Source organism: Mirounga leonina, unplaced genomic scaffold (genome assembly GCF_011800145.1).
Source record: "Mirounga leonina isolate KUSES-001 unplaced genomic scaffold, KU_Mleo_1.0 Mir_260, whole genome shotgun sequence".
NCBI lineage: Eukaryota > Metazoa > Chordata > Mammalia > Carnivora > Phocidae > Mirounga > Mirounga leonina.
In genome coordinates this window covers 452,685-466,203 of record NW_023270642.1, presented here as the reverse complement: position 1 = coordinate 466,203, position 13,519 = coordinate 452,685, and the positions used below count along the sequence as shown (strand labels likewise).

Below are 13,519 nucleotides of genomic sequence, written 5' to 3'. Positions count from 1 at the left end.
ACAAAACTGTAATCGAATGATTTATAATTTTTTTATACTGTGGTGGTTACCTTCTAATTAAAAATTAAAATTGAATATACTCTGAATATAGCTTTCTCCTTGAAAGATAGGAGGAAGGGGAGAGTATTTTGATCTAAATGTCAGCCCCAAAGGAGTAGGCTTTGAAGGGTTTTTAATCATGAGAAAAAAAAATGGCTGGATTTCACCATCAGTTACTAGTTGTCTATTCTAAATAACAATTTAAATGTTATATTTTACTTATTTATGTTGTATGTATCCTGATTGAGTCATGTAGATGTGTTTTTAGTAAAATTCATTAACTGAAAAGATCTTAAAAACATTCTGTCTTCCTGGGATGGCTGGATGGCTCAGTCGGTTAAGCGACCGGCTCTTGATTTCAGCTCTGGTCATGATCTCAGGGTTGTGGGATTGAGCCCCATGGGCATTGGATCCATACTCAGTGGGGAGTCTGCTTAAGGATTCTTTCTCTTTCTCCCTCTCTCTCTGCCCCTCCCACAGCTTGCTGGTGTGTGCGCATGCTCTTTCTCTCTCACTCAAATAAATAAATACATCTTTAAAAAAAAATTTTGCCTTTCTTCCCTTTACATATTCACCAGATACAGAATTAGTGTATTTCCAGTGTCTATAAGCCTTGGGTGTTCTAAAAATATCGTCTGTCTGAGAAGTCTGGACCCATAGGGTATACCTATTTTTAAATAGTATGTTCTATTTTTAAATGATATGCTCAATACGTTTTTCTTCAACTTCTCTGCACTTTTTGGGGTGTGTTTATTGTACCTTTTTTATTTATTTAATTTTATTTAATTTTATTATTTTTTAAGATTTTATTTATTTATTTGCGAGAGAGAATGAGAGACAGAGAGCACGAGAAGGGGGAGGGTCAGAGGGAGAAGCAGACTCCCTGCTGAGCAGGGAGCCCGATGCGGGACTCGATTCCGGGACTCCAGGATCATGACCTGAGCCTAAGGCAGTCGCTTAACCGACTGAGCCACGCAGGTGCCCTATTGTACCTTTTTTTAGATTAACAGTTGGACCATTGCTTTAAATTTAGAGATGCTTCATCTGTAATACCAAATATAATAGCATATCATTTGAGAACAGAACTAATATACTCTTTTAAAGTAATTTGATCCAGTATTTCCAAATGTTTTGTTTAGCTGTTCACTGCTAGATGATATTTTTATCTTGATCAAAATGGATATTTTCCTGAAGACAGATTTTTTTCCCTAGGCTCTTGCCTATATTCCATATGCACTTGGCCGGTGCATACACACACGTGTGTATCCATATGAACACTTTTGAACACTTAGGTACACTTTTGTCTGTGATGTGTGGTGTGAACACTCCCATGTAATATAATTGTATTTTGAAGATACTGTTCACAGGCTTATTTCCTCTCCCAGTCTTTCTCACAATATGACTTGTTATTAAATTATTTTTCTTTTATGTGATTGAAATTTTGGATTCTTTCTTCAGGTGCAACGAGGGACGTGTTGGTAGACATTGTGAATGTAGCACAGATGAAGTGAACAGTGAAGATATGGATGCTTACTGCAGGAAAGAAAACAGTTCGGAGATCTGTAGTAACAACGGAGAGTGTGTCTGTGGACAATGTGTTTGTAGGAAGAGGGATAATACAAATGAAATTTATTCTGGCAAATTTTGCGAGTGTGATAATTTCAACTGCGATAGATCCAATGGCTTAATCTGTGGAGGTGAGAAAGGGGTCTGAAAATGGTCCTAAAATGGGATGCTGTCGCATACGGTAAAAACCGTTAGGAGTTCGCTTGGTGAATAGGTGGAGGAAGGGCAGCACTGGCGGGTCAGTCCATCCTCAGCTACGTGTTCTCCCACACTGCTGCTTATGTTGCCTTCTGAGTCGGGGCCGGCTCGGATGTCTCTACCATTGTTACGAGAAATGGTGTTTTTCCTCCCAGGAAATGGCGTGTGCAAGTGTCGTGTGTGCGAGTGCAACCCCAACTACACTGGCAGTGCCTGTGACTGTTCTCTGGACACGACTTCGTGCCTGGCCACGAATGGACAGATCTGCAACGGCCGGGGCGTGTGCGAGTGCGGCGCCTGTAAGTGCACCGACCCCAAGTTCCAAGGGCCGACCTGTGAGATGTGTCAGACCTGCCTCGGCGTGTGTGCGGAACACAAGTAGGTATTTCCGAGGGGCTGGAAACAGTTGGCCTGACTGTGTGGTATTAGCGCTCGAACCAGAACAGCACCAATATTCGGTCACCCTGGACATAGAGTATCTGACGCACGGTGGCCCTTTAAGACTCTGAGTCTTAAAAATCCTTTCTCAGTCGCTGGCGTTTGTCACATGATACTTAAGTGTGTCATAGGAGAGCAGCTGGGGCCATCGTTTTGGTCTGAACCGGCTGTGTAATTAAATCCAGTGGTAACCTTTGTGAATTAGTATTTCCAGTTGTTTAATTACTATCTCTTGACTAAACTAAGCAAAATTGAAGGTTTTTGCCTTTTGAAGAACTGTTGTTGTATCAACAACACATTGTTTAAATCATTTTGGTTTTGTGTTATGTATTTATAATGTCTGATAAGGCTAGTTTTATTTTACTACTTTTTTATTTCTCTTCTTGGATTTTAGTTTGAACGGTACTATATAATTTCACTGGGGAAACTAGCATCTTTAAATTTAGTTTTTCTGTCTAGAATTGTCCTGTGCCTCTCCATTTATTCACACGAAATAGTTTTTAAGCAAATACTTATTTTAAATTTTAAATAAATTTTTAATATAATTTGTATTTTCACAGAGAGTGTGTTCAGTGCAGAGCCTTCAATAAAGGAGAAAAGAAAGACACATGCGCACAGGAATGTTCACATTTCAACATTACCAAGGTTGAAAATCGGGACAAATTACCGCAACCAGGCCAGGTTGATCCCCTGTCCCATTGTAAGGAGAAGGATGTTGATGATTGCTGGTTCTATTTCACATATTCAGTGAATGGGAACAATGAGGCCATTGTTCATGTTGTAGAGACTCCAGGTAAAAATCGGATCATTTCAAAATTCTTTTCATTTTCTTTTGTCTTCTTTCTCCTACTACTTAGGCCTCTTGGCATTTTCCTTAACACACAGTAATGACCTCCAGCTAGATTATTTTAGGTTCAAGTTAGGGCATTTTTAATCTCAAAGCTTTAAAATAGGATTGTTAACTATATGAGATAAGGAAAAGACAAAGCAAGTCTTAAGGGTTATGAGTGGAGAGTTGGAAGACTAAATGCGTGAATCCACATAAAACCCTCAGCATACGGCCTGACACTTATTTAACCAGGAACGCACTAGGACTTAGATCATTATCGATGATGCTTAAGTTTGAGCTTGATTTAGGTTTGGGTACTACCGGGAAAGATAATTTGTTAAAGGATATTATAAAACGTGAATTTGTTCAGTTCATGTTCTGAGGAACATGAAACATTTTTTATTTTGATTTTTATAGGCACGTTTTTGTATATTCTTTGAAATTGTCTACATTTGTCTACAGGTTTTTGTGGGAACGTAAGTTTTCATTTCTTTTGGATGTATAGTAGGGATGGATTTGGGGGCATATGGTGAGCGTATGTTTAACATTGTAAGAAATAGCCAAACCGTATTGTTTCGCATTTCTAGATATGTGTTTGGCAAATATTGTTTACCAGTTAATGCTTCCTTATCTTTTCTCCTCTTTAGTAGTGTTTTTTAAAAAGACCAGAAGCTTTAATTTTGATGAACTACAATTTGCCAAGTTTTTCTTTATGGATCTTGCTTTTACTATTATATCTAGCACTCCTTGCCTAACTCAGGCTCATAAGGATTTTTCTCCTGTGTTTTCTTATAGAAGGTTTATAGTTTCTGGTTTTCCATTTAGGTCTATAACCCATTTTGAGTTAATCTTAGTATATGGAGTGAGATTCAGTTTTTTATGTATGGATGTCTAGTATTTCTCGCACCATTTGTTGGAAAGACTGACCCTTCTCTACCTTTGTTGAAAAATCAGATGATCTTATGTATGTTGGCCTGTTTCTAATTCTTTATTCTGCTCCATTAATCTCTGCATCCAACCTTTAGCCAATATACCACACTATCTCAATTACTGTTACTTTATAGCTAGTCTTATAATCTGGTAATGTGAGATATCCAACTTTGTTCTTTTCCAAAGTGTTTTTGAAACACTTTCCTAGTTCTCTCCCTTGCTTGTACAATGTAGAATTAACTTGCTGATACCTACAAAACTCCTGCCAGGAATTTGATTGGGATTGCATTGAGTTTAGTAGATCGAATTGGGGGAGAATTGGCATCTTAACATTATTTATTCAGGTCTTCTTTGATTTAGTTTGATTTTATCAGTGCTGAGTAATTGTTCACATTGCAAATCTTGCACATATTTTGTTGGATGTTTACATAAGTACTTCATGATTTTCGATGCTGTTGTAGAAGATGTTATTTTCTAAATTTCAATTTCCAATATGTAGAAATAAACTTCTATACAATATATAGAAATACCTATGATTTTTGTTTATTGATCATGTATCCTATGGCCAGTCAATTGTTCTAGTATCTTTTTTTTTCATAATTTTTTTTATTATGTTATGTTAGTCACCATCATTAGTTTTTGATGTGTTCCATGATTCATTGTTTTCGTATAACACCCAGTGCTCCATGCAGTATGTGCCCTCCTTAATACCCATCACCGGGCTAACACATCCCCCCACCCCCCTCCCCTCTAAAACCCTCAGTTTGTTTCTCAGAGTCCATAGTCTCTCATGGTTCGTCTCCCCTTCTGATTTTACCCCCGTCATTTTTCCCTTCCTTCTCCTAATGTCCTCCATGCTATTCCTTATGTTCCACAAATTAGTGAAACCATATGATAAATGACTTTCTCTGCTTGACTTATTTCACTTAGCATAATTTCCTCCAGTTCCAACCATGTTGATGTAAAAGTTGGGTATTCATCCTTTCTGATGGCTGAGTAATATTCCATAGTATATATGAACCACATCTTCTTTATCCATTCGTCTGTTGAAGGGTATCTCAGTTCATAGCAGCAATGTCAACAATAGTTCTAGTATCTTTTTTATAGTTTCTTTGGAATTCTTTTCATTGACTTATCTTGGGTTTTTTACTCCTGTATGTTTTTGATAAGAGACTAACCAGGTCTTTGTAGTTTGGGCCCTACTTTGCATATAACATCCCTTGTGTGCTCATTCTTTCCTTTTTACTTTACAGAGTGCCCCACCGGTCCAGACATCATTCCAATTGTAGCTGGCGTGGTTGCTGGAATTGTTCTTATTGGCCTTGCATTGCTGCTGATTTGGAAGCTTTTAATGATAATCCATGACAGAAGGGAATTTGCCAAATTCGAAAAGGAAAAAATGAATGCCAAATGGGATACGGTAAGTTGCAGAACATCTAAAATGTAAGGAGGTGAAAAACAGAAAACATCTTAAATATATCCTATTAAAACAAAACGTAAGAAAGTATCTTCTGGATACGGTGGTCATTGTTTTTATTTCCTAATTTTGATCTTAAATCTGTTCTTCTGCCTTTTCATCTCATGTAAAGTAGAATTCTAAATAATGTTATCTGTGTAGCAAGATATTCAGTGGAAAGTTTCTCTCTCTCTCTCCTTTTTTTTCCAAAGAAGAACCTTAATTGAAAGCAGCCAGACTCAAAAGGCTACATATTATATGATTCCACTTATATGACATTCCGGAAAAGGCAGAACTATGGGGGCAGAACTAAATCAGTGGTTTCCAGAAGCTGGAGTGGGGGGAAGAGGGCATGAGGGGTCTTCTTGGGATGATCTTGATTGTGGGTATGTATGTACAACTCTGTACTTAAAAGGGGTATATTTAACTTTCTGCAAATTATAACTCAATAAACTTTGTAAAAATTTTTAAAAGCTGAAAGTGAGTGAAATGTACTAGCATGTAATGTGCTTTGAAATATGAAGTCCGAGGGTGGGGTGGCCAAATGTTGGCCTTCATGTATTTATCTTTTGACACAAGAAGGCAATCTTAGGTAATTTTAAATTATAAATGAATTTTAGTCATTTGCATTTTACTGCAGTTTAGGTTTTTTTTTTTTAAATGATATTCAGAAGTGTAAAAGTAAAATTTATAAAATAGTGAAAATTCTCTTAATGGTGGTTAAACACTATACATGTCAATTTTTTTTCTGATGAAATCATTAGAAACTATTTCTTTTACTTTAGCAAGAAAATCCGATTTACAAGAGTCCTATTAATAATTTCAAGAATCCAAACTATGGACGTAAAGCTGGTCTCTAAGTTGCCGTTCGTATTTTCTTTCATTTTCTGTCTTTGCATGTGAACTTTTATTCTTTTTTACTGCACTGAGTGTGCTTTATCACTACTGCTGTTTTTTTTTTAAAGTCTGGCTTTATTTATATGGCTATATTGTGGCTTTTTTTGGTGTGTGTGTTAATTTAGAGTTAGTGTTTCAAAGGGCTTTAAAACAAGCTTTATGGTACAGAAGCAGCAGCTGGGTTGAGGTAAAAAGAGGACGAGGACGTGCTTTGTGGTCAGACAGACCTCGGGTCAGATCCCAGCCCTTCAACAGCATTGAGCCACTTCGCTGTTCAGAGCTTAGTTGTCACGTCTTTGACAGGGAGCCATTAATAACCTCTATTGTGTGGGTGTCTGGCTAATGAACTGTATTTTGTGGTATTAGCCTGTCACTTATAATCTTCACTACACTTCTGTGCTTTAGATGGCATTACCCTTACATATAAATCACTATATGTAGATTTCAGGGTGAAATAGTGAAAAGTAAAAGTGAAATCTAAATTGCAAAACAGAAAAATAAATGTAACCTGCTGAAACATTTGTATAATATGGAACTACAGTATCATTGTTATTGGTTCTAGAACTATTTGGAGATTCTTTAGTTGTTAAGTTGAAATTCCATTAAAAACCAGAAGACCTTTTATTTATATATACATTTTTCTGGCTATTGAATGATTCTAATATTCAAATCTAACATTGAACTTTTATTTTATTTTATTTATTTATTTTTAAGATTTTATTTATTCATTCGAGACACAGAGATACAGAGAGAGAGAGCATGAGCAGGGGGAGAGGGAGAGGGAGAAGCAGGCTCCCTGCTGAGCCGGGAGCCGGACATGGGGCTCAATCCCAGGACCTGGGATCACGACCTGAGCTGAAGGCAGACGTTTAACCATCTGAGCTACCCAGGCGCCCCTGAACTTTTTTTTAAAAAAGACAACAACATAGACTTTAAAGGGAAAGTCCTATTTACAGTTTTAAGTAAAAATTTAGTTGAAAATTTCAAGGTTGTAATAAGGCTTGCTTTTCCTATTCACTGATTACATAGGGTAATCTATTTTGGTGAATGTACGTTTTACCTGAATGAAAATTTATTATTTTTTCTTTATTAGTAGTGGTCAGGATTTCCTTATATCTGAATTTTCATGAAATGCTTCTAGTATATTTTAATATAATCATGTAAGTCCCTAAAACTGATTTAAAACATTATAATAAGAGCAGATTCTCCTGGCTGATGGTCTAGAATTCCTCTTTACTTTCCCAAGGACTTTTTTTTTTATTTCACATACTAGAAAACGGAGGCACAGAAGGGTTAGGTAACTTGACCAGGTTCAACATGACTAGTTAGTGGAAGAGCTCAGATTCAGACCCAGGCAGTTTGGACCCCAGGGTTTGTATTCTTACCCTCTACGATGTCTAGGCAGCAGTCACTCATCTTCAGGAGACTCTGTTACCTGGTTCAGAAGAGGTAGATCATTCTTTATAGAGAATTACAGCTTTTTGACATTTGTAGTAACTTAGAGTAGCATTACTGCATTGGACAAACATTGTAATAGACATACCACTTTATGACATAGAAACCAACACTGTTTTTTTGCTTATTTACTGAGACTGTACTTAAAATACAGGAATGCTTAATATTTTTAAGATGTAGGAAGGCCCAGGAACATTAGAAACCATTACTTGTCAGATTTTTCTTTTATTTCTCAGCAGATTTTAAGACCTTTGCAATGGCAAAATTAAATTTGATGGCAGAAGATTGCAGTCACATTCATATATGGGCAGGCTGGTATATTTTTGTATTAGTCTAGACTCGGTGTGTTCTTCTCTTTCCTAATCCTTTCCACAGAGAATTTTTAGAAGGCAACTGATTTGCTCAATTTTTTCTTTCTTCCTTTTTTCTTTTTTTTTTGGTAGGTCAAAAACAGTCCAATATTGACAGTTCCATATGGTTACTTCTCAAATGAGATAAATTTCTGTGTATCCTATTAAAAGGTGTAATTTCCACCTTTACTACACATTAAATTGTACTTTGAAGGAAATTATCGATAATAGTGAAACTTAATGTTTATATCATTAATTTTTGGCTAAAATTTTACTTCTTCAGCCAAAATAAGCCTTTTGGATAACTCAAGAAGTAAAAGTTTGGTTAAAATTTTATTATTCATTAGTGGAATCCAGGCAAATTAATGGCTACAGGTTATTCTGAGGTGTTTTCTCACAAAAAATTAAAGTAGAAATAAACATTAGAAATTAATGAGCATTAAGAAATGAAAATAAATTATGGCTTGTGAAACACTTTTCTGATATGGGACCAGGGTTTGTCAATCAATGAATTATGTCATTAACATATTTCAGACAATGAGCAGGCACTGTAATTACTTTACTGCATAAGACTGTGATGTAGGTACATTTAAAAAATCAAATTATCAACTATATAATTTTTAAGTGGATTAAAAAATTGTCTATCCTCCCTGCTGTTATGCAAATTTAAATGTAGATTCCTAATCTCTCACAGTTGTGTATTGTATATCTAATATGTTATATTACAGAGATGATTCTGTAGCCACCACTGTCAGTCATTCCAGTGTGAGCACTTCCTGAGTACAGAGGACTTCACTTCTGAATATAACCCTGTTCCCTTGATTTAAATTTGCTTTTGATTTTTTTTTTTTCTCAAGATAGGGGTGGGGTTGCACTCTGAACAATGGAAATTAATCTGGTTTATTTTAGTTTACCTCCATTTAAAATGATACCTAACACAGATAGTTTAATTTTACCTCTAACCTTGCATGTTAAACTTTTGTTTGGATGTAATAATAAATATATAAATGTTTGTGTATATAAAAAGGCAGACTTTTCTCCAAAGGTAAGTTTCTGCCTTATGTACTTTGGGCTCATCAATAATTTGGGTATTGTTTTGTTTTGTTTTCTGGGTTTTTTGGTTTTTTTGGGTTTTTGTTTGTTTGTTTTGGTTTTGTGCATGCGTTTACCTCCCTTATAATTCTCAAGTATGAAATATTAGATTGATCTAATGTATTATTTTAAAGAAAAATGGTGATTTGTTTTCTCAGTATATTTGGAAGAATCTAGTTCTAGCCTCATATGCTGAATAGGAAGATGGAAATAAAGAGTATAACTTGTTTGTGCTGTATAACTTGCTAAGAATGTAGTTGGCAGGATCCAGTTTCCTGTCTCCTTATGAAATGTCTGCTATAATGTCTGTATAGTAATGTATTAGCTTCAGTTGGATAAGAGATAAGAAATTGATATCCTGTATGTTTTTTTATCATCCAGATTACATAATGTTTGTCTCTGAGGGATCCTGACTCCATGTTTCTGAAATGACTGGTCAAGTCGTAGTTTGTGGGGTGAGGTTGGGGTCGGGCTAAGGCATATTGTCCTGTCTTAATAGGAATTCAGACCATCTGCTGAGCTGAAGTTGTAGTGGTTTATTTGGTGTGTTTCAGGACCACCCAGCTTTACACGCTATACTTATCCTCAATGATTTCCCATCTATGGGATAGAATTCAGTATTTTTAGCATGGCATACAGGACCTTCAGGATTTGGTGCTGTCTTCTTCCTTGTTTCCTCTCCCTTGCTCACACCTCAGAACGTACACACACTCACACGTACACTCTTAAAAACTTCTAAACTGCATATATTTCTACACAAATGTAGAAATTCTTTTCCCTAGACCTTGATGTTGCATATGAACTTTGACTTTGCATGTGTTTCTATTTATCTTTTAATATTTTATCTGTAGTCAGTTTCTTTGTGAAAATACCCCTAATCTTCTCAAAGTCCCTTTTTTCTTTTACTGCTCCCATATTGTGTACATAGTTCTATCTTGTACTGTATCAAAGTACCGTAAGTTATTTGCATGTTTGTCATCCACCAGACTGTACGCTCCTAGAGGGCAAAAATTGTGGCGATAAAAACCGTTTCTAAATATAATCTGCAGTGAAGCGTAAATAAAATTTAAAAACAAAAATGACTGTTTAGATGCTTTCTATAAATATTTTAAAAAATCACCACAAATGGCTCAATGGTACCATATAAAACCAAACAGCATTTCAAAGTCTTAATTTTTCCCTATTATTTAACATTTATTGATTTGTGCTCACTGTAATTTCCTCTGGTAGAGGATTATTTGCCTGTACTTCTCAGTTGGATTTTAAGCCTACTTTCAGTTTGTAAGGATAGGAGAAAGAAAATGCTATAGTAGATATTTAAATGTATCACTTAGCATAAAAGATATATATATATATATTTTTTTTAAGAAAATGGTAGTGTGGGAGTGTATGTTGTTTGCCTGCTTAAGACATCAATGCCTGTATATTTTTGGATCTTGAAAGAGCTCTTGTGTTTATTTATGGCTTGGAGTCATTTGCTGGGCTTGATTTCAGTACTCTTTACTAAATAAAATAAAAATAAAACATTTTACCAGTATGATATCAAAGAATAACGATTATTTCATGAAGAATGGTATTATTTTTGTTAACATTCTAAGCAAATTTGGCAATGTTGACAGCTCGTGGAGGTACAGTGCCCTCAGCAATTCTATGACAACCTTATCCCAGGACTCTCTATATCAATAACTTCTGTGGTGGAGGAGCCTCAGGAAAATGCTTCCCTCACAGAGATGATAGTAAAGGATTCCCATTGATTATCAAGAACCTTCTTAACCACAATAAAGGGCTAAGAATCAGGCAGTTAATGGCAGGAGGGTTAATTCTTATTTAAGATAGGCATTCCAAACTGGTTGAAAGGAGAGAAGCCATAACTGCACATTCTCTGCTGTGGAGGACATCTTAATCCTGCCATGTAGGGAGGACTCAGGAATGAAATCATGCCAGACTACAGGGCTGCCTTTCGACTTGTAGAGCGAAGCTTTCATGTTTCATTTCTGTGTAAACTTTGATGAATGCCTTTTTAAAAAATTGAGTGTGATAGGAATCTGTGTCCAGACAGATAGGAATGGAAACAACTTCTGAAAATGACCATTCATTTTTAGTATTGTCTTATAAAGTAATACTTATAAAGTAATTTTTCTCACTTTTTTTTTTTAGGGTGAAAATCCGATTTATAAGAGTGCCGTGACAACGGTTGTCAATCCGAAGTACGAGGGAAAATGAGTGCTGCCGTGCAGATTCACCACACCGAATGCAGAGTAGTAATTTTCATAGTCACAGTAAGGTAGCTTTAGGGCAATATCACCGTGTTCTCTCGTGTGCAGTTTTTAAAAATGTACAATATGTATAATTTAAAAATTTTTTTATTATTTTGAAAATAATGTTATAATCAATGCCAGGGACTGACAAAAAACTTGAGACAGGATGGTTATCCTCGTCAGCTAAGGTCACCTTGTGCCTTTTTGACCTTTTCCTCCTGGACTATTGAAATCAGGCTCTTACTGGGGATTGAGTGATATTTCTAGAATGAGTGAAAGGGCAGTAGTTAAAGTAACGAGTATGCTGAGAGTTTCTCTTAATAAGTATTAAAATAGATTTTTAGCTTTACAGATATGTCAGGTTTTAGTTTTACAGAATCCAAGTAAATGTCCTACGTAGCTAGTTTAGGATTGTTTTAAATTTATTTTGCTCTTTGCCTGTTAGACAAGACTGATGACATATCTGAAAGATTGAGTATATTGGGAATTACTGGTGTAAGATAGTTTTTGAAATATTTGATCTACGGGAGGCCATGGGAAAAAGAGAGTTAGGAAGGGAAAACATAGTTTAAAACCTGTGTGCCATTTTAAGAGTTACTTAATCTTGGTAACTCTTTGCCTTCTCTTTAGAAATTCAAGCCTTGGATAAAAGGATCGGGAAATTTTCTGCAAAAAAGTCCTGAATTTAGCATCATTTACGTAATGGCCTTAATTTACATAATATTTGCTGAATTGAGGACCTTTGAGTGAATTTATTTTATTCATTGTATTTTGTTTAAAGCCTGGTGCTTTTTATCACCTCTTCTAATCATTTAATGTATTTGTTTGCAATTGGGGGTAAGACTTTTTTTTACCAGTACTTTTCTTTGACATTTCAGCTGTAAATTTGCCTTTTCAGCGAACATGTGGAGTCCTCAGCCCTCACTTACGCACGTCCCCTGTCCATCCTGCGCTGTAACAGACCACTGTATATTCTCTTCTCCCCATTTGCCCGTTTTGTTTCATCCTAGTCACATTCTTGTGTTAAGTGCCTTTTAATTTTAACAGTTCACTTTTTACATGCTGTTTACTGAAGTTATTTATTAAATAAATATGCCTAAAATATATAAGTTGGTTGTTTTCGCTGTTTTGTTAATTTCTGTGCATGACATTTTTATAGCTTAGGCTGACAAAAAATATTTCTGGTTAATAGGTATTTCATTTTTCTTAGAAAAGATGTCCCAGGGACACAAGGACAGTGGTAGGATCAAAGAGATTTTTCAGACTGTCTTTGGGCTCTTTAAATAATATTGGATATATCCTCAGCCCTCCTCCACGCCCCTCCCTCCCTGCACCATGCAGCACGAGATAGCTTTCATCCCTACATCAGGCAGCATTAACTCTGTGAATATCTTAGAACTGGTAACTAGAAGCTGGAAATTGTCATTTAAGATCCAGACAGGAGGAGAGTTACTTTTTTTTTTTTAAATATGTATTCATTTATTTATTTATTTGAGAGAGAGAGAGAGCAGAGCCGGAGGGGCAGAGGGGGAGAGAATCGCAAGCAGACTCCTCAGTAAGCATGGGGCTCAATCCCACGACTCGGAGATCACGACCTGAGCTGAAACCAAGAGTGGGACCCTCAACCGACTGCGCCATAGGCACCCATGTTACTTTTCTAAGGAAATTTTATTTCTCATTTGGTTTTGGTTTATTTGTTAGAAAGTATGTACACCTATAAAATATACTTGTGTAAAGCATATTAGAAGATGTATAATCCTTCCTAGAGCATACAGCACGTGTCAGAAAGATTTGGGGGGAGGACTGTGTTAAAACTTTCAACTTTACATTTGCAGTACCCTCCCATTTTTAAAAATTGGTGCCCTTTTGTAGTTTTTCCACTTAATTGTATTTCCTAGCTTAGACTAAATCATTTTTAATACTATAGGAACAAAGTCCTGTTTTATACATACATATTTTTTTCCTGACATATATGTCCTTGAGGCTGAAATATGGTGAATTTTTAGATTTA

At 35.9% G+C, this 13,519-nt stretch overlaps 1 protein-coding gene across 2 annotated transcripts in view; it reads left to right on the top strand.

The window, feature by feature from the left end:
- The window catches only part of ITGB1 (integrin subunit beta 1), a 45,464-nt gene extending 32,850 nt beyond the window's left edge, over positions 1 to 12,614 (top strand). Inside the window, exons 12-17 of one of the 2 annotated variants that reach the window (XM_035029528.1) lie at positions 1,498 to 1,736; positions 1,959 to 2,181; positions 2,802 to 3,034; positions 5,254 to 5,420; positions 6,242 to 6,322; positions 11,408 to 12,614. In XM_035029528.1, coding sequence (XP_034885419.1) covers positions 1,498 to 1,736; positions 1,959 to 2,181; positions 2,802 to 3,034; positions 5,254 to 5,420; positions 6,242 to 6,316 — 937 coding nt within the window. In that variant the 3' untranslated portion in view covers positions 6,317 to 6,322; positions 11,408 to 12,614. The remainder of the gene's footprint in view (positions 1 to 1,497; positions 1,737 to 1,958; positions 2,182 to 2,801; positions 3,035 to 5,253; positions 5,421 to 6,241; positions 6,323 to 11,407) is intronic. The other variant, XM_035029529.1, reaches the window with a different exon arrangement.
- Positions 12,615 to 13,519: the final 905 nt, after the last annotated feature.